Source organism: Xyrauchen texanus, chromosome 11, assembly GCF_025860055.1.
Source record: "Xyrauchen texanus isolate HMW12.3.18 chromosome 11, RBS_HiC_50CHRs, whole genome shotgun sequence".
Taxonomy (NCBI): Eukaryota; Metazoa; Chordata; class Actinopteri; order Cypriniformes; family Catostomidae; genus Xyrauchen; species Xyrauchen texanus.
In genome coordinates, this window is record NC_068286.1 from 25,292,600 (window position 1) to 25,316,913 (window position 24,314).

At 40.3% G+C, this 24,314-nt stretch overlaps 1 protein-coding gene across 1 annotated transcript; it reads right to left on the minus strand.

Moving 5' to 3' along the window:
- Window positions 1–10,116: 10,116 nt before the first annotated feature.
- Window positions 10,117–16,159, minus strand: LOC127652129 (polycomb protein eed). Its single transcript, XM_052138189.1, has 12 exons — window positions 15,997–16,159; window positions 15,397–15,549; window positions 15,223–15,315; window positions 15,071–15,136; window positions 13,041–13,166; window positions 12,822–12,903; window positions 12,644–12,735; window positions 12,376–12,509; window positions 12,196–12,301; window positions 11,929–12,087; window positions 10,478–10,551; window positions 10,117–10,399 (listed from the first exon to the last, which is right to left on the minus strand). The coding sequence occupies exons 1-12, from the start codon at window positions 16,114–16,116 to the stop codon at window positions 10,273–10,275; spliced, it is 1,332 nt and encodes a 443-aa protein (XP_051994149.1). The 5' UTR covers window positions 16,117–16,159; the 3' UTR covers window positions 10,117–10,272.
- Between the last annotated feature and the right edge of the window lie 8,155 nt (window positions 16,160–24,314).

The window sequence follows — 24,314 nt, forward strand, 5'->3', positions numbered from 1 at the left end:
ATTGAAATTTGACATTTAGAGAAATATCTATTATGTTTACTACTAATATATTTTCTTTAAACTCATAAGGCAACATAAAAACTTAATTTTTTTCAAACACACTACATTCAAAACAGCCTCTACTTGTATTCATATATGCAATAAAATACCTAATCATGTAATTACACACATATACAGAATCTACTGAATGTATTAATTCATTTGTTTAATAATTGTTTTATGTTTGTTTGTGATTTTTTTTTTTTTTTTTTTTTTTTTGTGAAATTACCAACTTAAAATTTGTTTCTTGAATTTTGTGTTTTCATATATTTTAATGAATTGATCCAATATACAATATAATAATTAGTCATTCTTGGTACAAAACATCCCTGACATTTTCACATGCCATTATAAAGAGGAAATGTTGCTATTTTCAGAAGTAATCAATTTGAAATGCTGTAGTGAGGTCAGTGATTCCCCTTTATGGTTACTTATATTTACTCACTACATATGTAATACTCACTACATGTTTTGTGGTACTGTCTTGTTTTAGTTCAGAGTTTCTTGTCTTTATTATTTCCAGGTGTATTTTGTTATCCCATTGCTTTATTTAAACCTTTCATGTGTCGTTTATGAGGTATTTTACATTCATTACTGGATTGCTTATTTGGATTGGTTTTGCTCTTGATCTGTCGGATGGCTTAGTTCTGTTTTGTTACTCTTTGCAAACTCTGCTTAGTGAATAAATAACATTAGTATCCTAACAGACCTGGGGGTTGTTTCATAAAAGAAGCTTAGAAAAGCAGGGAATAAGCTCCAAAACCCGACTTGAATTAACCTAACAAATCAGTTGGGGCTTAAGGCGGTTTCATAAAAGGTAATTCAAGTTCACGCAATCTCACTAATTTGAACCAGGTTTATCTAGTCTAGATAATTGCGCGTGCACGCTATTCTTAAGAAGCCCTGATGGTGAAGCATAGATTCATCAATTTAACATGGCAACTAAAGGGAAAGAGAGAGCAGCGATGTTCACGGCAACTGAGCAGCAATTACTTCTCGAATCTTACGAAGAATTTAAACACATGATTATAAAAAAAGGAAATACCGCAGCAATTAATAAAACGAGAGAAAAAGGCTGGCAGGAAATTGCTGATCGTCTCAATGCGTAAGTAGCAATTAATGTAGGCCTACATTACTATATTTTATAACCGTTTGTCATAATACATTGAAGTGTGTGTGTGTAACTTTTACAGCAGCAAATTAAGTGAAGAAAAAAGAACATGGCAGCAGGTGAAAATAAAATATAAAAAATATTGTTCAGAATGGTAAGTATTAATTATAAAGTATAAATCTATGTAAGTAGGCCTACTTAAGCATAACCAGCTTGATGTTACAACTGTCCAGTCTCATGATGTTTAATAATTGCAGATGCCAAAAAGAAGAGTGAGGTTGCTGGCACTGGGGGAGGGCCACCAACAGCCAACTTTACTCCTGCAGAGGAGCTGGCATTAGACCTGAATAAAGGGAGGCCTGCATTGAGGGAATAGAGGGGGGAACAGCATCTGGATCCATTCCATCCAGTATAAGAGATCACTACTTAAAGGTATTGTTTATTTTATTTATTTTTATTCTTGCATTCCTAACTAAATCTTTGTTTTATAGTGATGCCTAATTCTGTGTGCTTTCTGGATCCACCAGACATCATGCTGAACCCTGTGAGTATGACAGTATGAGTTTAAAGCACTGATTTGTCAAGTGGTGATTTATTAAACCAAGTTTAATTAATGGTTTTAGGTTGAAGGCCCATCTACAGTTGAGGAGGATGAGGAGACTGTGTCAGTATGTTCAAGGAGGCCTGAGGTAGGCACAGATTTGCACATTATATATTTAAAAGCCTACCTGTGAGGTGCTAAATTGTGTGTATTTCCATTATTGGCAACAGGATGCTGACACCCTTCTAGAGCCCTCTCAGTCTGGGACCACATGTGACCAAGTGAGTATTAAAAAATTACAAAAAAAGTGCCAAGAGCACTAGATCAAATTGAAAACTAAAATTTCTGTTCCTACAAAACCCAGAACATAAAGGGAGTCTACAAAAGGTATCTCCTGAAACCAATGGAGGCCACAGATACTGACATCCAATATAAAGAACTCAAGATGAGAAAGTTGGAGCTGGAAATCCAACAGCTTGAGAAAAATGCAAGTATAACTGCCATATTTAAAACAATGACACATGACCTTTTTGTTTTTTGACCACATTTAATTGTATGTTTTCACCCCCAACAGCCAGCTTCAACCTAAATAAAATAAAAAATTAAATATGACTTGTGTGTCTGGTAAATTAAGGGGAAAGCGAAGACTTTTAACATTGTTTGGACAGTATTAACCAAAATAATTATTGGCATAACTGTCTCTTATAACCCTGCCTATTTCATTGTCATCAAAAATGCCTTCAATGTCCCAGTCTTGCTCTACAACCATCCTTGGTTGCCTCTCTCTCCTCAGACAGGCAATGTTATGTAGCACAACACATGCAACTACAATGTCACATGCCCTTTGTGGAATCACTCTGAGGTAATTCAGGCACTGGAACCTTGACTTGATGAGCCCAAATGCCATCTCTATACGAGCTCTTGTGCGTGCATGGGCAATATTGTAGTTGTGCTGTGCCTCAGTCTGCGTCTCCTGATAGGGAGTTAAGAGATAAGGCAGGCATGCATATCCCTGTCTCCCAGCAAAACTCCTGAGAATTGACCTGAATCAAAACAAAAAAAAAATTTAAGCATTGAATTTGGTGAAGGTATTTTAAAGCTGTAGTTTTTGCTATATATATATATATATATATATAGTGACTGACATACCTTGTGCCAGTTGGTGGGAAAGAGAAGAGGCCCGAAAGATTCTGAATCATGCACTGAGCCAGGCCATTTTGCCTCTACATTTGTGATTATGCAATCTGCATCACAAATCATCTAAATAATTAAAAATGTAGGTCACTACAGTGGACTTACATAGATATATATATAAATAGAATTGTTAATGCATTTGCAATGAATAGAACACTGGTGCCCAGCTTATTGTAAAGAACAATCGCTTCTAGCCTACAATATAATCTCAGTGGGACTGCACCTGTACATTAATGCTGTGTAATGATTTCCTATTAACGAAGTCTGCTTCATGCGGACCAGACGGGCGCTTTATGCGCACGTGGGTGCAGTCCAGAGCTCCGATAACATTTGGGAAAGCTACAAAAGTTAAGTGTTTGTCTGTCAATTGCCTGTCTTACATTAACAGACAATAAATATTTCCATTTTCTATATAGTTCTTATTTGAACTTACCAGCGATTCCATAAAAGGCCTGTTTAATACTGTGAATCGCTCTGTGGCCAGGGAAGGTGATGAACACATTAAGTATTTTTTATAAAGACAGGTACACTATTCGTACAGAGCGGCAAACCGATGCTTTGCTGATATTCTCTGCATCTCCAACTGTGTACAAAAATGTTCCGCTGACAAAAAAGCGAAGTGCAATGCACACAGTCTGTGGGAATGTGAGCGCTTTATTGCGCCATGTGCTATTTGCGATGTGTGGGCTCCGTAATCTACAAATATATGCTATCCCTTCCCTCGAGAATCTATACCGCTCATGCAGGTAGTAGTCAGAAAAAGACAACGGGTCTGCCCTGTCCCTGAAAGTACGTTCTCTTTGAAATGCCCTGCGTATGATTATCGCTCCCTCATCCACCACCTCATCAATGAAAGGACACGCCATGACTATGCGTCCTCCTACACATATGGGTGGAGCTCCCTATTTATAGACATTTAATTGATTCATTACAAAAATCACACCAACTAAACAAATAGGCCTACCTTTACTTCTTTACATTTGTTTCACTTTTTGTATGTTCGAATGTATTACATTTATTTTTAAAGTGCATTTGTTTTCATTGTTGGACTGATAGTGGTTACATGAAATAAAATGGCAGCATGCCAGAGAGTCCGATGTAATATCATCACATTCCCAGTGGGTCAGTGTTAAAACGGTATTCTGGTTAAGCATCATTTCAGGCTTAGCCTGACAGTTAGCCTGCCCCGGACCAGGCTAGTTTCCCAGCATAAGTTTCCAGGGTAACTGAGTTTGAACTATTTTAAGTTTGCTTTATGAAACAGAATTCACCGACAATAAGTCTGACTAACCAAAATAAGCCTGGTTTATTTTCTAATCTTGTTTTATGGAACAACCCTCTGTTCAATGTGCATTTGTTACAAATACAACATAGTTGAAACAATAAACATTTAATTAAAGTAACACATACTATTTCAACACAAGCTATATTTCCCCTGCCATACAAGCTCTAATGATTATTTTTTTTTTTTTGTACATGTGGTTTTAAGTTATTATGCTTATATTTTCTATAATAAAACCAGGATTTTTCTATTGTACTTATTCCATCATGCAACAGACAAATTGTTTGGGATTTCTACCTGCAAGCAGCTATTATCAGGGTTCAGTTTTTTAGGGCACTTAAGGCCATGTTTAAAAAGGATTTCAAAAGAGGTACCTAAAACAGAGAAAGTGCATAAAAAACTTCAAGGCAATTAAGCAAAGAACCTTTGAGATTTAGCCATTTTTTTTATAGTCCACCAAAATTGCAGGCTCCTTCAGCATCACATCCTAGTATATATGTGAATTTGTTTAAAATCTGATGTTTATAACACCAACTATTCTTTAATCTCCTCCAAATTTTGCATTTCATATACTATGATATGACAATGCTAAATTGAAAGATTAGATTACAGAATCCACCAAATATTGCTGCACTTTATTTGTTTCTCCTAACCTAGAACTAGTTTGCAAAAGTAGTTTTAACTAAAATATTTAATGCACAATTTTACTGACACCACTGATTCTTGAGGAAAAGTTGTTCAGAATGAGAAGATCAATAATATTTGAATTACTTGTGCGAAACATTGCATTATGTAAAACCTTTAATGCACATATAAAACATGTACCTTCAAGTAGTCTTTTAACTTACCTCTAGGGCCAAGAGGCAAACAGGTCCACCACATTTTGTTCTGATCTTTGTCTGGTAGCTGCTGATAATTGATTGGCCAATTGAAGCCATGTTTCTCAGAATATATGACTTTCATCATAGAAACTGATAGAACCTCAGATAAAGAGTCTGCATGCAAATTTAGATATCACTCAGATCAATGGTTCCATAGATAGGTAGAACCGTTATCCATGTATTTTCTTTACTGTTATATCACCACTAATTAGCCAAGCACCATTTCTTTGTACGTGTCCTCAAATATGCCCTTACATCAAAGCACAACATTTTGTGAAAATATCTCAGTGTTTAAGACATTCCACCGTCCCTCAGGAAATAACACTATTCACCATTCCAGCAGATCTAATTAAGCATAACTACATACTTAACATTACTCCATTACTTAATGGAGTTATAGCCATTTAAGTAAAACTGTCCAGTCAACTACATGAATAGTGCCAGGGTCTAGTATTATTTGTGTACCCTCACAATAACAACAAAATCTAGTGCTTTTGTAAAATAAAGAAAATAAAATGGGTGAGCTTTCAGCAGTCTGTTTTCACGAGCATATATCTGAAACACATCACAAAAATTAACTGAAACTCCGTGAATACTTATCACACAAACATGAAACATATGTCTAAAGAAAGCTTAAAATGTCTACTTTTAAATAAAACAATTCAAATTTAAAACAAATATTCTCCTGCAATGTAATCTGTATGTAACAAAGCAATGTACAGTTTCTCCTGGCCCAGCTAATTATCCCTAATGTGATCACACCCACGGGCAGAGAGTGCTATTCATACGGTAATGTGCTGAGATGATCAATGCAAATGGTAAATACCCCAGACTGTGCCTTAAAAACAAAGTTCATTCACATTTCTGCGCATTTGAAAGATCGCAAGATACACAGGCGAGGAAACTCCTGAATAGTGACGAATAGTGAGAGTCTTTGTAGCATTTCTCAGTGATAGGCCCAGGGGAAGGTCTTTGTCTCCTCAGGTGTAAAATACATTCATATTCATGATAGTTCATGCCTCCTCGCATATGACCTTTCTAACACTAAAAGTGTCTTACAAAAGTTAAATTACTATATTGTTTTGTATGAATGAGTGATAAGGATGGTTTTAACATAATTTTGTAGCAAAAACTAGGCTACAAGATCCAGTTCTCAAAAGTTTTTTCTTAAAAATACAAACATGTACATGTTGCTCACATATTATTGTAGCCCAGTTTGTGCTGAATACAGTGTTATCAGATATTAGCCGTTAATATGTTTTTAAGCAACTGAAAAAAGCGCAAATGTCAAGGCATGTGTTACGTCCCAGGGCGTATTTATTTATGTGATAATTGTATTGCTTCCTGTGTAGGTGTTGTCTGTATTGTGGCAGTGTTTTGTGGTTTTTGCTCTCTCTCCTCATTGCAAAGGTTAATGGACACCAGCCAACAATGGTTACCTTATGATTACTGCCTTGTTCTGATTGGTTGCTGGATGGAGAGCTTGAAGATAAAGCTGGAGGGTGAACTCACTTGAGGAAGGCCTTTGTGGTGTCCAGGCTGCTGAGACAGTTTTCTCCTGCCCCAGACAGTTAGCAATTGTGCTAATGTTGGTGTGTCATGTCAAGTGTTTCCTCAAATTATTGTAGTTGTTACCAATTGTGATTGTACAGCCTGTTGCTTAGTGAAGTAACGGTGGTAAGTGTGAAATCTGTTATTTGTTATATATTGATACAGAGAATCCTAAGTTCATTGTTTATTCTTGTTGGTTCTTTTTGGAAGCCGTAGGGAGGAGGACGCCATTTTTGTTATTGATCATGTTTTCTCTTGTTTTTGGTTTAGAGAGGAAGTAAGGGAAGAGTTTTGTTGTTGATTTAAAGTTTATTTGTAAAGGCTAGCAAGTACTCTTAAAAATAGTCAGAAGAAATTTGTTTGTTGTTTTGGCCTGGTCCCCTCTTGAAGCCTTTTGAAGCTTCCTTTTTTTTTAATGTGTGATCTTGTGAATAAATATGATTCTTTAATTGATATAAGATTGGAGTGATCTTTGTGAGAGCTGGGACAGGAGAGGACACTCTTTATCTGCCTGTTAGTTTTTTTTTGTGTTTTATTAATTTTTCCATTCCCATTATTACCTTGTCACCCCCCCTCCCAACCCTAGACTGGGAGGGACGTAACATGTCAAAACTTCTCCGGGGCCCAAAACACCCTCAGACCCCAGAGAGTTGTGTAAAAAGGTAGTATATTTTATTTACCAAGCATGTAACCATATAGATCATAGATGGAATAGACCATATACAGACAATTTACTAAGGAAATACATGGTTTTTAAAGCCTTTTAAAGCTCATAGCGTCACCTATGGTCCGATCTCCATAAAAGTTTGCATGCTTGTTTAGAATCATGCCGCATGTGCTCACCTAATTTCATGAATGAGTTTTTGTTTAGGAATTATGGGCTTATTTGTACATTTGACCAAGCCCATTTTCTAAATTACACTGTTAGCTACCCAAAGGGTAATGTAAAATTTATTTTTTTATAATTATTGACCTAGAGAGTCCAGAGAATTGTACTGCATTGGTTTTATTAAAGGGGTCATGACATGGTTTTTTTATTGTATTATTATGTTCCCTTAGGTGCAATTATAGTATTAATATATTTTTTTTTTAAGAAAAACTTTTAAAATCTAGTGATTTATGACCTTTTCCCACCCTGTTTCTCATCCTCTGATTCAAACAGTCTGTTTTGGGGGCGTTTCCATTTAAGACCTCAGTGTTAACGCTCACTGTTATGATTGGCTAACGTCAGTGCCTATGTATCAATTATTAACGCCCCAGCCAGAACAATATGCAAGTAAACTAAGTAAAAACACTGTGATTATTCATAATGAATGAAATTGCGCTTTAAAAAGTAGTTTAAAGTTTAAAATAGATTACTTGCAGTTTGCGTCGTCGTTGTTCCCAGAATAGTCGGCACGGACTTATCTTTGAGCAACAGTTTTCTGGCAAAGCCAGCATCATATTGAGATTTGTTCTCAAAACAGTCATCCTTAAAATGTACAGAACAAACGCTTAAGTTAACACTGCCGTGACTGGGACGTCCTCAAAAAATAAACTGCATCCATTTTTCCCTGACGCCTGGATCTTTCGGCAGCTTATTCAGAGGTTTTGTTTGACCACAGCCAGGAACAGCACATCTGTGTGGCATCGTAATTTTCCTGTGCACAAGTAGTCTCTGTCAGAGCTCGCTGTCCATCGACTGAACACTTGTGAGGCGCACGGCGATACGAAATCAGCGTAGTTGTCTTGCGCTTAAAGCGTAGTTATCTTGTGCTGGAGGCGGTCATATGCAAACGCTGTTACGTCACTTCTAACCGACACGTCACTTCTAACCATGAATCCAGAACGAGCTGTATTTTGAGCTTGATTAAATAAATGATTCGTTTAGAATGGGGAGGACGTCTTAAAATATTAAACTTGCAGGACGTTTTAATGATACAAAGACCTCTTATATACCAAAAGATCAAGGCAAATTTGGTTTCTCATGTCATGACCCCTTTAAGGTTGAGCTAAAACTAGTACACAAAATGTGTTTTTATTTTTTACATAATTGTGTATATTTAATGAACTATTTGATTAACAGCGGTGGTTCTTGAGGCAAATTTGTTCAGAATGAGTTCATATGATATGCATACTGTGTGTGTGAAACTCGTAAGGCGTAAAACTTGTTAGCGCCACTATGTCCAATTTTTTTTCAAATTTCTCACAGACCTCTAGGGCCAGGAGTCTAACAGGTCCCACAAGTTTTGTACCGATCAGCCTCTGTTAACTTTGTCTAATAGATGCTCAAACTTCATTGGCTAATGACAGCCATGTTTTTTGATCATACTAATGGTTGCGTAGTTGAGCCAACTTTTCTTGGATGACCAAAGACTGACCTCTTACATAAGCATATCCTCTTACATAGCTAGTTCGAGTCGAAAGTTCAAACCTTTTTATATATCGAGACTCCATAGAATAATTTGGCACTGGTCCCAATCGGACGAAAAACCTAGGACTAGTTCGCATAGGTTTGCTCTGCCTGATCAGTTTTTTGGTGGAATAATAATAAAAATCCTTACAAAAACAATAGCTTTCTAGCCCTTTGTAGCCCCTAATAAAACATTTTAACAATTACAACAGGGTTTCAGCGCCAAGCGCTTGCCCCACTAATACAAATCGTAACAATTACAATAGGGTTTCAGCGCTACTCACCTGAACTCCTAATAAATAAATCTGATAAGGTAACAATAAGGTTTCTTGCACTTTGTGTTTGAACCCCTAAAATAAAAGCAAATCGGAGCAAAAACAATAGGGTTTCTAGCCCTTCAGGCTTGAACCCCTAATAAAAATCCTAACAAAACCAATAAGGTTTCTAGTTTTTCAGGCTTCAATCATAACTTTTCTTGATTCAGGCTTAGTTTAAAGAATCGTGAAACAAACCGAACCGTGAGTTCAGTATCGTGAACTGAACCGAATTGTGAAAGTGAAATGTTACACCCCTATTTTATATATAGTTTTGCAACGTGAATGCAAATTTTTTATTTCAAAACTGTCCAATCTGTAGAAGTAGCAGGCATAGAATAAGGTTTATGAAAAAAAACTGTCAGTGTTTCACACTTTGTGCACATCATTTTGAATTAATAACTCACATTCCGTCGAGTGGTCATATAAGGTCTAGTCGAACAAATATTTCAACATATCCGACACTCAAATCAGACCCGAAATACCACCTGTGCAGATGGTCGGAACTCCACACAGTTGCCGTGTGGCACTCCATTTGAAATGACTGGCCTCCGGTCTGCCATTGATCGGATGCAGTGAAATGGCGGCTTCAGTCCAGTAAGATGAAAGAAAATGATCTGCAAAAATGTAGTGAGTACTTTTCAAGTTTAAATAAAATTGTAAAAAGTAAAAATGTTCAGTTTAAATTGCACGAGTAAAGTACAAATCCTAAAAAAATAATACCCAAGTATAATACATAAGTATTTTTACTCAATTATGTGTTTAATTTAGCAACATCACAATTTAAATGTTTGAAGAATGGAGAAAATGATAGATTATAAAAATAGACTTTATTAAAGTCAGACAATAAACAGTAACCCTTCCCTACCAAAAAAAGAGACAATAAAGTCAATTGAGAAGTTTGAGCCGAGGAACCACAAAAGCCAAAAAGACAACAGAACCTGATTATTTCACTAATTACAGTTATTCAGCGCAGCCTGTCCCAGCGCCAGATAGACGCATCGTCACACACTGCGATGAGAATACTGCTGTCTCGACTGAAACTCGTCTGTCTGATGGCCGATGTGCATTTAGGAAGAGTAAGTGTGGTACACCTGAGGAAGAACACAGTAGAGAGATATAAGGAAACCAGCAGAACAAACTTGGCAAGTTGAGGTGGATTCAGAACTTACTTGGCTTTATGAGGATCTTCTACTTCTAGGTCCCAAACGTAGAGCTTTCCGACTTGATTTCCCAGAGCGAGCATCTGAGAAGATGAAAAACTTTTCATTACACATGCTAAAAAGATGTTCTTTCATCTGTGACCTACAAGTTGCCAACAGCTTATTGGCACATCTAGACCAACAAGAACTTTAGGCCCTTTCCCACCTACAGTCCTGGTACATCTCCCTCAGTAACTTTCTAGATGAGAACCCTTACAAGGAACGGAAAACCCGAAAAGACTTTTCCTGTTGCATTCGCATTCACAAAAGTACCACCGTAGTGAGTATCAAATTTTTTGTTTCTGATGTTATTTGCACGTGCGTTTCAATAGCAACACCAACAGAGGACGCCGGTATCGGTGCAAAATATTTGATTGCTTAGGGATGTTTTATACGAACTGTGGCTGCATCAGAAAATGTAGGCAGCTGCCTTATCAGTTAATGGTTTAAACAACTGTGTTTCTGGATGAATGGAACTATCTGAACAGTTTAAAAACATCTTATTTCATGCTACCTTCATCCATCCTTATACAGCCTCCAAAGGCAGCATTTACCAGTTTTCAGACGCAGCTTGTGTCTTCAGGTAAGTTTAAACTGGGCTCACAAGGCATGCATGCAGTGCTTCGTGCTGTAGCAGGAGGGATTAGACACGGTGGCGGAGGTGCCCATTTAACTCATGCTGAACTCAGCTGACAACATGTTTAAAATGTACTAAAAACCTATTTATCAACAATAATTTACAATAAAGGCTTTTATGACTCTTTAAATTATAGTACTCACTCATGAACTAAAAAAGACATCTTGATTCAAGTTAACCACACAGTATCAGGCATACAATACTTCCCCCATGTAAACTAGATTTAATGCTGGTTTAGTGTACAATAAAGTACAATTACCAATAAACATCAGATTTTTTCTATATCTGTCATCCCTGGAAAAAGTCGATGTAGTAATAAGAAATCTGTAGTCACACAGTACAAATGCGATGAATACTCAGTGTCTCCCGATGGACACACACACACGTGAAACAAGTGATTCTCTAAGAATACTTTGTTTGTTATATGCTATTTTTGTTAAGGAAATTGCAAAATTAACGCAATCGTCTTAGTAGCAGGCTAGCAGCTAGTTTGTTTATGAACAGTGACTGTGGAGCTCCTTTCTCAATGCAGGTTTTTGACCAATCACTGGCTACAGCACCTCCCACAGTCCCTATACACCCCAAAAGTATCTACTCCGGAGTAGGTGCTAAAAATGTCCCCTAAAATGGCTTTAAGGAACTACAGTTCCTTAGGTGTGAAAGTGATGAAAAGCACTAAACCCAGGCAAATATCCCAGTGGGAAAAAGCCCTTTTGAGACATTTTTGCTTTTATCGCAACCACAAAACAGACATCATCTATATATTCCAAGAAATTCTTTATACCTTTTGCCAGAAATCCATGGAGAATCTCATGTACCAAATATCACACTGGCTGTAATCAAAGCGGCCGAGGATCGTTACATTTGACTCATTCGGCTTAATGTGGTCAATATCGTCTTCCATTTTCCCAGGTTTCCAGCAAACTATGGCATTTTCACATGACTACAAGAGAAAGGTGTTATTAAATGTTTGCGTGAGTCACTAACAATGAGGTGTTCAAGTGTGTGTTGTGGAGATGCCGATTGGCTTTTGTGCTTTAGTTGAAACGACCTTTGAGAGAATCAAATCTCCAAGCCAACGGACACAGTCCACATAGTTCCTGTGAATGTCTCGTGTGGAAAAGTCTGGAAAGTGTATCTTCTGAGACACAAAAGGCCTGTAAAACAAAGAGTTCTTAGAATCTGAACTGTCAGGTGCAAGAGTGAAGAGTTCTAGTTAATAAGGGCTAACCGGTTGGTTTTGCTCGGGTTATACTCGTATGATCCACGGATGGCTTTCTGCATCCTCTCGGAGTTGATTCTCCACAGCTTCAGCGAGTGGTCCATCCCACACGACATGATCTTCTCACCCAGCAGGTCAAAATCCTACAAACACAAGTGGAGTATTCACCCTGATGTCACTGTTCATTAATGTTGATGTAAATCTGACCAATCATTAATATAAAAAAGCTTTAAGTAACCATGATGCAACTGCATACTACTGCATGGTTTTAACTCACAGCACTCAAGACCTCGTCGCGATGACCTTCAACACCTCCGAATATGGCTACCAGCGTATCAGTCTGAATGTTCCACAGACGCAGCGCGTGATCTGACATACACATACACGACACGTTAAAACAGTGCAGACTAACACAGCATCTGTATAGGTCACCCAGATTATTAAATTATTCTTACCTTTACTGACTGACAGCAAAAGGTTTGGATCCCTTGGATGAAATTTTAGTTCGTTGATGGCGTTGCCGTGGCCGACATAATGCTACAAATGAAATAATGCCATCAGTGTAAATCTGGATGAAGAAACAATTAACACACACCGACTGCGCTAATGCAAAAATATTGTTTTCATTAATGATTCACCATGCATTCACATTATTAACTCATACGATGTCTCACTTTGACACACTGCATGGTGATGTGGTTGATGATCCGAATGATGCCGCGCGAACCGGCCACAGCGAGCAACGGGTGACTAGTGCTCAGGTCAAATGTCCAAGCACAAGTGTAAAAGTTCTCTTCCGCCTAGTGAGTGCAGAAATCAAGGGAATACCACGAGACTCTGGGCCAAAACTGCAGTGAAAATATTACACTATTTTGTTATCAACTGAAAATGCATCTTCTGCTAGTTTCCATTAAAATGTAGATTTTTCGATAAAAACGGTGCGCGATGATGCCATGCAAAAAAACACAAAAAAAAAACACTGTCACATAAGTTTTGGTTTATCACAAAGAAATCTGTCCTTCAGCCGTTTCCATACAGAAATGTGTGTTTATTGCTAATCGCGTACCTTTCGCCTCCCAGATGTGCCTAATTATTTTTCCTCCGAAGTTTTGGGTAAAATGGGGAGAGTATTGAGACAATCCATTGAAATTAGACAGCTTACTGTAATTTTCATTTCACAAATGCAATCAGAAGATGAGAAATTGCATTCAAAAGGGAGCAGTTGCCCTTTTGATAGGACTGTAATACTGGCCAAACCGGTTGCCACCTGTTTGGACCCGAAAGCAAATAGTCATGACCCTGTTCAAGCTTGCAACCTGAATCAAGTAGTGGGGGAAACTTTTTTCTTAGAATAAGAATCATCCATCAATGTGTATACGTTTTGTGCACAGCTATTATGGAAAACGTTATGTGGTGTAATATCAGTGTTCAGGCTACATATGATACATTACTGTTATTCAACAGGCTATTTTGAACTATCATTTAAACTAAAGCATTGCCATCACAACCGCATTAAGTACCACATATTTGTCCAGCAACTTTTAACAACCAAATGAACCTGATTGTCATCTAAACTTCATTTTAGCGCCATAAAGAAGCTCAGCAAATGCGATCCGAGGTAAATGGGGTTAGATTTAAAATGTCTAAAATGTTCAAAAGCTCATTTTCTGAACATGAACACAGCATTGGGCAAATAGTTCTGATACTTTATAGTCTTCAAAAGTGTAGAAAATTCTGAGAATGTCATTCAGCCAACTTTTTTATCTACAGAACAGGGTAAAGCTAATTTAAGTTTGTGTAAAGAAAAAGCATATTTAAGTCAAAAAAAATAAAATACAATTTGTTTGGTAATTAGTTATTTTATTTAATTCTTTATTCATTTGGTAATTTATTTAGCCTATTTTAATACAGGGAATTTTGCCGGCATTTTTTCAAAAGTAAAAAATTATTTGATAGAATTGTGCTGTGTGATTAAAAAAAAGCACACTGAAGCTTTTCTCCTAGTATAGTGTATTTATTTTTATGCATCTTTGTGCATAGAAATGAAATGATTTTTTGTATTGTGGGCCAAGTCCTTGACTGCAGTCTATTATTTTGAATGGTATAGAAAAGCAACATTAATAAATAAACAAATGGCTACAGCGATTAAATTAATCACAAACAGCAGCCTGTCATTTGTTCTCTGTGCAATTGTCGATGTACATGATATTTGTGTTGGCACTCCTGGAAGTGTCATGTTTGCAGCATCGGCTCTATATGCCATTAAGATCAATCCATAATCATGTATAATAAATTGCTCTCAAGGATATATACCGTCGTCATGATTAACACAGGCTAACGATTGGCGTAAATTCTGCCATGTGACACTACATTTTTGCGTTAATACGACATAGTTTATGTGCTAGAGTTAAACAGAAAGATATTATGTGCTAGAGTTAAACAGAAAAATATTATGTGCTAGAGTTAAACAGAAAGATATTATGTGCTAGAGTTAAACAGAAAGATATTATGTGCTAGAGTTAAACAGAAAAATATTATGTCGACACTTGTGAAATTTGTGATAATTCGCATTTCCATCAGCTTAATTTTGATGTGCTAAAACTTTTTTTTTTTGGCAAAAAATCCTTGGATGGAAAAGTAGTTAGTTTAAATGGACTGGATAGCAACAGAAAACAAAAACCCAATAAGGGTTGGAAAAGGATACATCTGCATCTACATATGACTGCAAGAGCCGTATCTCTCCCTGAGAGTGACACTCATATAATGTGACCTGCAACAACAAGATCAACTCGTCAAACATTAGACAGCTTATTTGTGTGTTCGTAGAATATGAAGTCACAGTGGTTTGACACTCACTCTGTTGCTGCCGACAGTAGCAAACACCAGCGGATCTCCTTCTTTACTGTGCCAGTTAAACTGCACACCGAATAACGGCTGCCCATGATCCTCCTGTGCGGTTTATTGGACACAAATCTCCATCAAGTGTAATTTCACTCATATTAACTACAGAAACACGTCAGCTGTTCTTACCCTCAGACTGTTGACACACTTGAAGGAATATTTACATTTCTTGGACTTCCATTTGCCTTTACCCCAGCTCTTCCTGCCCGGTGCACTAGCGGTGTTGGTCGGGGTATCTGGCCGCTCTGTGTTGGGGCCACTTTCAACACTGACCGCATCATCCTACAAACTCAAACACATTTCACTCTTAATTTATTTCACATCAGAAACAGTCTTGAATTCTCCTCAGTACTACAATGAACACAACACTTAATTAATACAAGTTATATACAGACAACAGAAACACGCATTTCAGGCCTTGAATTATATATATATATATATATATATATATATATATATATATATATTATAAATATAATTTATAATATAATTATAAATAGCCAGTGAGATGATACTGATGTTTTTGACAATCATAAAACTTGTGTGCGTTACTATAACACAAACACATTCGATACCCTTTACATCTCGATTATAAACATCCAGCAGCGAAAATATTTTGGAAATTTGCGTTAAAAAGAAATACGCGATAAAAGACAAAGTTCACGTTCACGTGCAGCTACAAAAACAAACATTCATTACACACAAACAAAGCGCGAAATACACACGTACATTCTCGTCTCCGGACAGATCGGGATTGCTGTTTTCATCGCTACTTAATTTCAGTTTTTTATTATTCGGCATCTCGTTTCCCGCCTCGTGACTTTCAGACATTTTCATCTTCCTCCTCATCTTCCACCAGCGATGACACAATGCCGGAAAGCAAACAGTACGCTCTCATCTGTCTCACGCCACTCTGCTGCAAAACTCTACGGCCGCTTTCACACTCACCGACACCAGAGGGCGACATTTCACACCTACATTACATACATGCATTCATTGACATGAATTAATCTACATTTATATTCACATAATTTATTTCTTTATCACATGCGAACAAATAAATATACTGCAACATAAGTGATTTATTACAAGGGGACGGTATCATAACAAGTGCTGAAATAAAACAGAGATGAAAGATACAGTGAAGATAAATCATTCTGAAGTTAAATTTCTTCTCTATGCAGATGATCTGGTGATGCTGTCAGCTACTACGCAAGGACTACAGCAGCACCTGGACCTGCTGGAGAACTACTGTCAGAACTGGGCCCTGACAGTCAATCTGAAAAAAACTAAAATTATGATCTTCCAGAAAAAAGACAGATTACAGGACACCAGATACACATTCACTCTGGGAAACACTGCAGTAGAACACTACGACTACCTCGGTCTAAAAATGAGTACTTCAGGGGGTTTTGGTCTGGCAGTGAATGCACTAAAAGAGAAAGCTAGAAGAGCATTCTATGCTATTAGGGGTATATTTACCCAAGTTGACATTCCTGTAACAATCTGGTGTAAAATCTTTGATAGTATTATAATGCCTATTACTCTGTATGGATGTGAGGTTTGGGGTCCACTCTGTCTGGCAGATTACTCGAGATGGGACAAACACCCCATAGAATCCCTGCATGCAGAATTCTGTAGAAACATTCTAAGAGTTCAGAGAAGAACACCTACTAATGCAAGCCGGGCCGAACTAGGCAGATACCCCCCTTATTATACAAATTGAAAAACGATCCCTCAATTCTTGGACACACCTAAATTCAAGTTCCCCTAACACACTGCAACATGAAGCCCTTAAAACCCAAGAGCTGAAGCCTAAAACCAGTCGCCTTTGTCTGCTGGCTCTGAAACTCACAAACCCACTAACAACTAACAAACAACAGTTTCAGACCAGTACTGCTGAACTAAACCAAATCAGAATATACCAAATCATAAAAGAAAGCAAAATTTCATATTTGGACCATTGGGAAAATGAAAGTAAAAACCAAAGCAAATTGGAATGTTATTTGGACCTAAACAGAACATATAATCTGGCAGAATATCTGCACACTGTAAGAGATCCAAAACAGAGACAGATCCTCACCAAATACAGACTCAGTGATCACAGTCTGGCCATAGAAAAAGGCAGACACAGACAAACATGGCTTCCAAAGGAAGAACGAGTCTGTGCTCACTGTGACACGGGTGAGGTTGAGACAGAGACACACTTTCTCCTTCACTGTGAGAAATTTACAGAGGTGAGAGAGAAATACCTCCACAAACTCTCAAACCTCATGCCACAGTTTTCCAGTTTGGCAGAAACCGATCAGATGCTGGTGTTACTAAGGGAGGACCATCATGCATCAGTTGCAGCTAAATTCATTTTTGAGCTGCACACCCTCAGAAACCAATTACTGCCTTAATGTACTTCATTCACAGTACTTTTATTTTCTTATGTTCATAATGTCCTGTTAAATGCATATTTTATTTTATATTGTATAGTGTATATTGTTATTATAGTTTTTATTTTATTTGATTAATTACCTGGCACCTTATTTTAATTCTATCTTTATTGTTATTTGTATCTTGATTTGTATCTTTATATCTTATCATTATTATTTGTCTTGTCATTATCTGTTTTGTGTATTAACGCTTTGGCAATATTGTATGTAAACACAATCATGCCAATAAAGTACTTTTAAATTGAAAAAAGTAAAATAGTTAATTATTATAAAATAAAGTTTGATATAAAAAGCTAAATGATATAAATGAAATAGTATGTATTAAATACATAATTTGCATTAATAGTAAATGGAAGAGTTTAGTTTCTTTAAAACAGAGAATGAATGGTTTCATTAGTTTTTTTTTTCAATTGGATAAACACTGTGACTGAAACAATTCACCAATTCATCAGTTTCTCTTGATAATGTGCCAGAAACATATTCCCATTCTGAAAAATTGAAAAAAATGGAATAATTATTCTATGTATTCCAAGCTTTGGCAATATTGTATTTGTACGGTCATGCCAATAAAGCAATTTTGAATTGAATTGAATTGATTATATCTCTTCTCTCCTCTTTGAGAACATGAAGACAAGAAGAAATATAGCTCCAAGCCACGATGACTGGCCAAAGCACCATGGGTACATTTCCACACTGTGGCTTTTGAAAAACAATGCATGATGCACACAGCAACAACTCAACATAATGTAAACATGGACCCTAATCATACAATGTATAATAGATATATGACAACTTCATGTAATTGAATCCATGCCATGACAACACTATTAAAGCTATAAAGCATCCCTTCACAATTTTCCATCAGCAGTGTCTGAACAATTTTGAAGCGATTTGGGTAAATTAAGAGGACTTTTTCAAAGTCTGTTGTAAGTGCCACACTTCCTGATGCCAGTTGGTAGCACTATGACCATGACCCAGAATAGCCACATCCATGTGATTAGCCCCCAAGAAAAAACATACAACTGAATTTTGATCTAAATCACACAATGCATGCAGAAGACACGAGACACTTCCTGTTTCCCAATTGTTGCCATTAATTTAGCGCATCGCCAATTTTTATATATGTAACATGTTTTTTAAAACATATGTGGAATTCATATGTGTACACAAATGCTCAAATATATGATTTCTAATTGTATTTGTTAATATATGGCCATATACCAGATTTAAATAGCGGACAATGTAATAATTGCAACAGGCCTAATTATTGAATCCTCATTTGTGTTTTTAGTTTACAGATTTATTGTGTGCCTATTTTAACCTTAGATAAATTTTCTTGCATTATCTAACTGCACTGTAATTTGATGTCCAAACTTTCATTGTGGCTGTTAGGAGTGTAGGTGAAGGCAGACGAGGGACGAGGCTCTAATTGCAGCAGAACTTTATTAAATAAAAGGGCAACACGAAAAGAACACGAACAAAGGAAACACCCACGATGGGAAAAAGTCAAACAAAAACACGGAAGGCATACAAAGGGTTAATCGGGGGAATAAACAAAGACGGAAAGCACGGAAAACAGGCATCCACATACATCAAAGACCGACAGGGGAATGGAGAAACAAACAGGGTTATATACACAGACACAGGAAGATAACAAACTACATTCAGGTGCAAACAATGACAGAGTGTAGAGAACCGGGAACAATCGTGACGGTGACATGAAAAACACGGGACAGACAGCCAAGGAATCGTAACAGTGTGAAGGACCGGGAACAATTGTGACGGTGACATGAAAAAGGTTTGGGAGGTGGAGCCGAGGAAGGCTCAGGAGACGGAGCCGAGGAAGGTGGCGCCGTAGGAGGCTCTAGAGGCGAAGCCCTGGAAGGCTCTGGAGGCAGAGCCGGAGGTGGCTCGGGAGGCAGAACTGTGGGAGGCTCGGGAGGTGGAGCCGAGGAAGGCTCAGGAGGCGGAGCCGTAGAAAGCTCAGGAGACGGAGCCCTGGAAGGCTCTGGAGGCGGAGCCGGAGGTGGCTCTGGAGGTGGAGCCGAGGGAGGTGGCGCCGTAGGATGCTCTAGAGGTGGAGTCCTTGAAGGCTCTGGAGGCTCTGAAGGCAGAGCCGTGGGAGGCTCAAGAGGAGGAGCCGTGGGCGGCTCGGGAGGCGGAGCTGTGGGAGGCTCGAGAGACTTGAGAGGCGGAGCCCTGAGTGGCTCGAGAGGCTCGAGAGGCGGGGCCCAGGAAGGCTCAAGAGGTGGAGCCCTGGAAGGCTCGAGAGACTTGAGAGGCGGAGCCCTGAGTGGCTCGAGAGGCGGGGCCCTGGAAGGCTCGAGAGACTTGAGAGGCGGAGCCCTGTGTGGCTCGAGAGGCGGGGCCCTGGAAGGCTCGAGAGGCGGAGCCCTGGAAGGCTCGAGAGGAGGAGTCCTGGGAGGCTCGAGAGATGGAGCCCTGGAAGGCTCGAGAGGCTTGAGAGGCGGAGCCCTGGGAGGCTCGAGAGACTTGAGAGGCGGAGCCCTGGGAGGCCCGGGAGGCGGAGCCCTAGAAGGCTCGGGAGGCTTGAGAGGAGGGGCCCTGGGAGGCTCGAGAGACTTGAGAGGCAGAGCCCTGGGAGGCTCGAGAGACTCGAGAGGCGGAGTTTGGGGAGGCTCGGGAGGCGGAGCCCTAGAAGGCTCGGGAGGCTCGAGAGGAGGAGCCCTGGGAGGCTCGAGAGACTTGAGAGGCGTAGCCTTAAAAGGCTCGAGAGGCGGAGCCCTGGAAGGCTCAAGAGGCGTAGCCCTGGAAGGCTCGAGAGGCGGAGCCCTGAAAGGCTCAAGAGGCGGAGCCCTGGAAGGCTTGAGAGGTGGAGCCCTGGACAGCTCGAGAGGCTTGAGAGGCGGAGCCCTGGAAGACTCGAGTGACTTGAGGGGCGGAGCCCTGGGAGGCTCGAGAGACTTGAGAGGCGGAGCCCTGGAGGGCTCGGGAGGCTCGAGAGGCGCTGGCTCTTGGACGGTCAGGGCTACTGGCGCTGGCTCTTGGACGGTCATGGCTACTGGCGCTGGGTCTTGGACGGTCATGGCTACTGGCGCTGGCTCTTGGACGGTCATGGCTACTGGCGCTGGCTCAGGGACGGTCATGGCTACTGGCGCTGGCTCAGGGACGGTCGAGGCTACAGGCGCTGGCTCAGGGACTGTCGAGGTTACAGGCGCTGGCTGGTTGGCCGTGGAAGACGGAGGCTGGAGAGTGGAAGCCTTTCCTTTTCTCCTCTTCCTCCGGGCGGACGAGACAGGCAATGCTGGTTCGCTGACCATGGCAGGCGTGGGCTCCGGCTCGTTGACCGTGGCAGGCGTTGGTGCTGGCTCGCTGACCGTGGCAGGCGTGGGCGCTGGCTCGCCGACCGTGGCAGGCGTGGGCGCTGGCTCACTGACCGTGGCAGGTGTGGGCGCTGGCTCAAAAGCCTGAATCAAGAGGGGTGGTTCCTCGGCAGCGAGTTTCTTCATAACGAGACTCACATACTCCCTCCACGTGTGCTCTTCGGGTTCCGGCGCTTCCCTCCGCTGGGATGATGGTAACCCGATCCAGTAGATGGTTTTCAGGGAAGCGTCGTCGAACCCGGTGTGGATGGCGACCGTGGAGAAGAGACGTGAGTACTTGCGAACGGTCAAATTTGCCTGGGCCAGTTCGGTGAAAACCGCTGCTAGATCCATTTTTGGTCGGCCTTTCTGTTAGGAGTGTAGGTGAAGGCAGACGAGGGACGAGGATCTAATTGCAGTGGAACTTTATTTAAATAAAAGGGCAACACGAAAAGAACACGAACAAAGGAAACATCCACGATGGGAAAAAGTAAAACAAAAACACAGAAGGCATACAAAGGGTTAATCGGGGGAATAAACAAAGACGGAATGCACGGAAAACAGGCATCCACATACATCAAAGACTGACAGGGTAATGGAGAAACAAACAGGGTTATATACACAGACACAGGAAGATAACAAACTACATTCAGGTGTGAACAATGACAGAGGGTAGAGAACCGGGAACAATCGTGACGGTGACATGAAAAACACGGGACAGCCAGCCAAGGAATCATGACAGTGTGAAGGACCGGGAACAATTGTGACGGTGACATGAAAAACACGGGGCAGACAACATGGGATCATGACATAGACAGTGTTACTGATTGCATTGTGACAACCGGAAAAGTGAAATTCATGCAACAATGTAACTTTAGAACAGTCCATCATGACGAGGTTGCGGCAACGTCAAGGAGCAATAGTTGTTTGTTGGTTACCAGTTGGTAATCACATATTGCACACAGAAGATATGAGACACTTGCTGTTTCCCATTTTTCGCTATTAATTTAATGCCTCACCATGGCAACACCATTCAATATTACTATTTAGACCTGGTTAAGTCTATCTTTGACCATAGCAACCCACATAAGAGAATAATGGCAATCTAATGTAAAACTCTCTTTTACCACAAATTAATGTAGTCAAAAACTGAAAAAGAAAGAAGCATAATGTCTGTTTTTCCTTTTTTATTATTATCCTCCGATTCAATGAGGGGACAATTAGCCTTTTGTTGTTCTGTACACATGAATTTGCACACAAGAGTCGTATACTTATGCAGATAATAAATAATCATAAGAAACAATGAACAAACGTCTAGGTTATGGATGTAACCTCCGTTCCCTGATGGAGGGAACGAGACGTTGTGTCAGAGAAGCGACACTAGGGGTCTCTCTTGAGCACCGAATATACCTCTGATCTATGAAAAAAGGCCAATGAGAAGTTGGCAGTCAGTATTTGCATACCCCGCTCCCGGACATACGGGTATAAAGGCGAGGCAAATACTAGAGTTCATTCAGGATTTTTCTGAGGAGCCGGAAATGGTTCTGGCCACCCTCCATCAGGGAACGGAGGTTACATCCGTAACCTAGATGTTCCCCATCTGTCGCTCTCTCCACGTTGTGTTGGAGAAGCGACACTAGGGGTCCAATTTAAATCCGCCATGCGCTGAGCCGTGTACGTGTTCTGCTGACACAGGAGCGGGCAGGTATTTGTTACGTGCCAAACGACCGGCTGTGTCAGACTGCACGAAAACAATGCCCCAAAAAAGTAGTCGGAATCCTTCTGGTTGCCCTCAGCAGGGGAACAAGGTGACGCTTGCCAACCTGGGACTGGACCAAGCCTGGCTGGGCCTCTTTTCTCTCTATGTTTCTCTTATAGAGCAATAGCAACTAAGGGGGTCTTACCAAATTTCCCATTCTTTCAGGGCGAAAAGACCCTGCGGAGACCACCCCTGCCCAGCTGGGGAGGTAAGGTGGTGAATACATCACATGTGTTTTTAGGCGACACCTGGAAGTGGTGCGGTGGTAGATCCAGTCTCAGCCATGGTGGAGTTGCTACACACGGCGACCGGGGGACAGCCGAAACTTACCCAAGGAAAATGCGGGTCTGCTCGTAAGGGGACCGTATCGCGGAAAATACACAAAGGGGGAGTCCGTGTAGGAGTCCCTACTCTGTGGAGCACCTATTCCAGTACAGGGTAGATCTGAGTACCCGCAGTGGATTGAGTCGGCAAGTTCCTCCACTGAACTGCGGACCCATGAGGGCTAGGGAGGAATGGACCAGGGATTCGAGTTGAGTGAAATCTCCTGGGAAAAAAAGACGCACAGTTTTACCTCAAGCGAGGGAAAGGGCGTATATGCAAGCGATTCACCCGGCCAGCCCATCAGCGTGTTACCGAGTTCTACTGGCTCGTACCTGAGAAAGCACGGGATGAAACTAACTCAACCCTGAGATTATAGTATCTCATAAAGGTATTGGGTGTCGCCCAACCCGCTGCTGTACAAATGTCTGCCAGGGAGGTACCTGGCCAGTGCCCACGAGGACGCAACGCTCCTTGTCGAGTGAGCTCGGACCTGAGAAAGAATGTCCTTCCTCAGGGGAATTCACCAGGGAGGGGCTGTCGCGACAACCAGGCCCGGTTGGGCCAGTAGGGAGCCACTAGTGTGACATGTTCCTAGTTCCTCGGAAATGCATACTTACGTACACTACAGAAAAGAATTGAGAACAAAATGCACATTTTTGTTTATTTCCTTTGAAGCTTCGGTTTACAACATCGATTTATCTTTTGTGAAAAAAGGTTGTACATATAAGCTGACATCACTCCTGTAACAGCTTTGACATTTTTTAAGTCTGAACCTAGCAGATAAACAATTTGCATAAATACATTTGATTGAATAAGATGCGATAAAATGTGCTCATCTAAAAGTTGCTTTTTCATGTTTTGGAAAAGAGTGTAGCAGAAGTATGTCCACACAAGCTTAAGCATGTGTGCTCCGGTCCTGAACTGGACCATGGATAGCTTGATGACCGCCAATGCTGTTGTTGCACATGGTGAGGGCGCAGAGAGGGCTTGGATGTTTACCACAGCGATTTTATCAAAATCATATGGAAGATCAGATAAAAGTGATTTGCTGGCCTCACCGAATCACTGACTTACATTAAATAAAGACATTACATCATACTGGGAGACTCTGAGAAGTGGTGGTATGCAAGAAAAACTGCCAGTGTTGTGACAATCTGTGCTTCCTGCTCAGGATAAGCTACCAGCAGTGAAAACAGTGAT

Bases quoted from the DNA above. Each gene is read 5' to 3' on its own strand.
- LOC127652129 (XM_052138189.1), bottom strand. From the start codon at position 16,116: ATGAGGAGGAAGATGAAAATGTCTGAAAGTCACGAGGCGGGAAACGAG. The intron at 13,167-15,070 runs GTATCCTTTTCC...TGCACTCACTAG, and splicing joins AGTCATATGTAGATGCAGAT to GCGGAAGAGAACTTTTACAC. The intron at 10,552-11,928 runs GTATAAAGAATT...TCATCTTCTCAG, and splicing joins CCATGGATTTCTGGCAAAAG to ATGCTCGCTCTGGGAAATCA.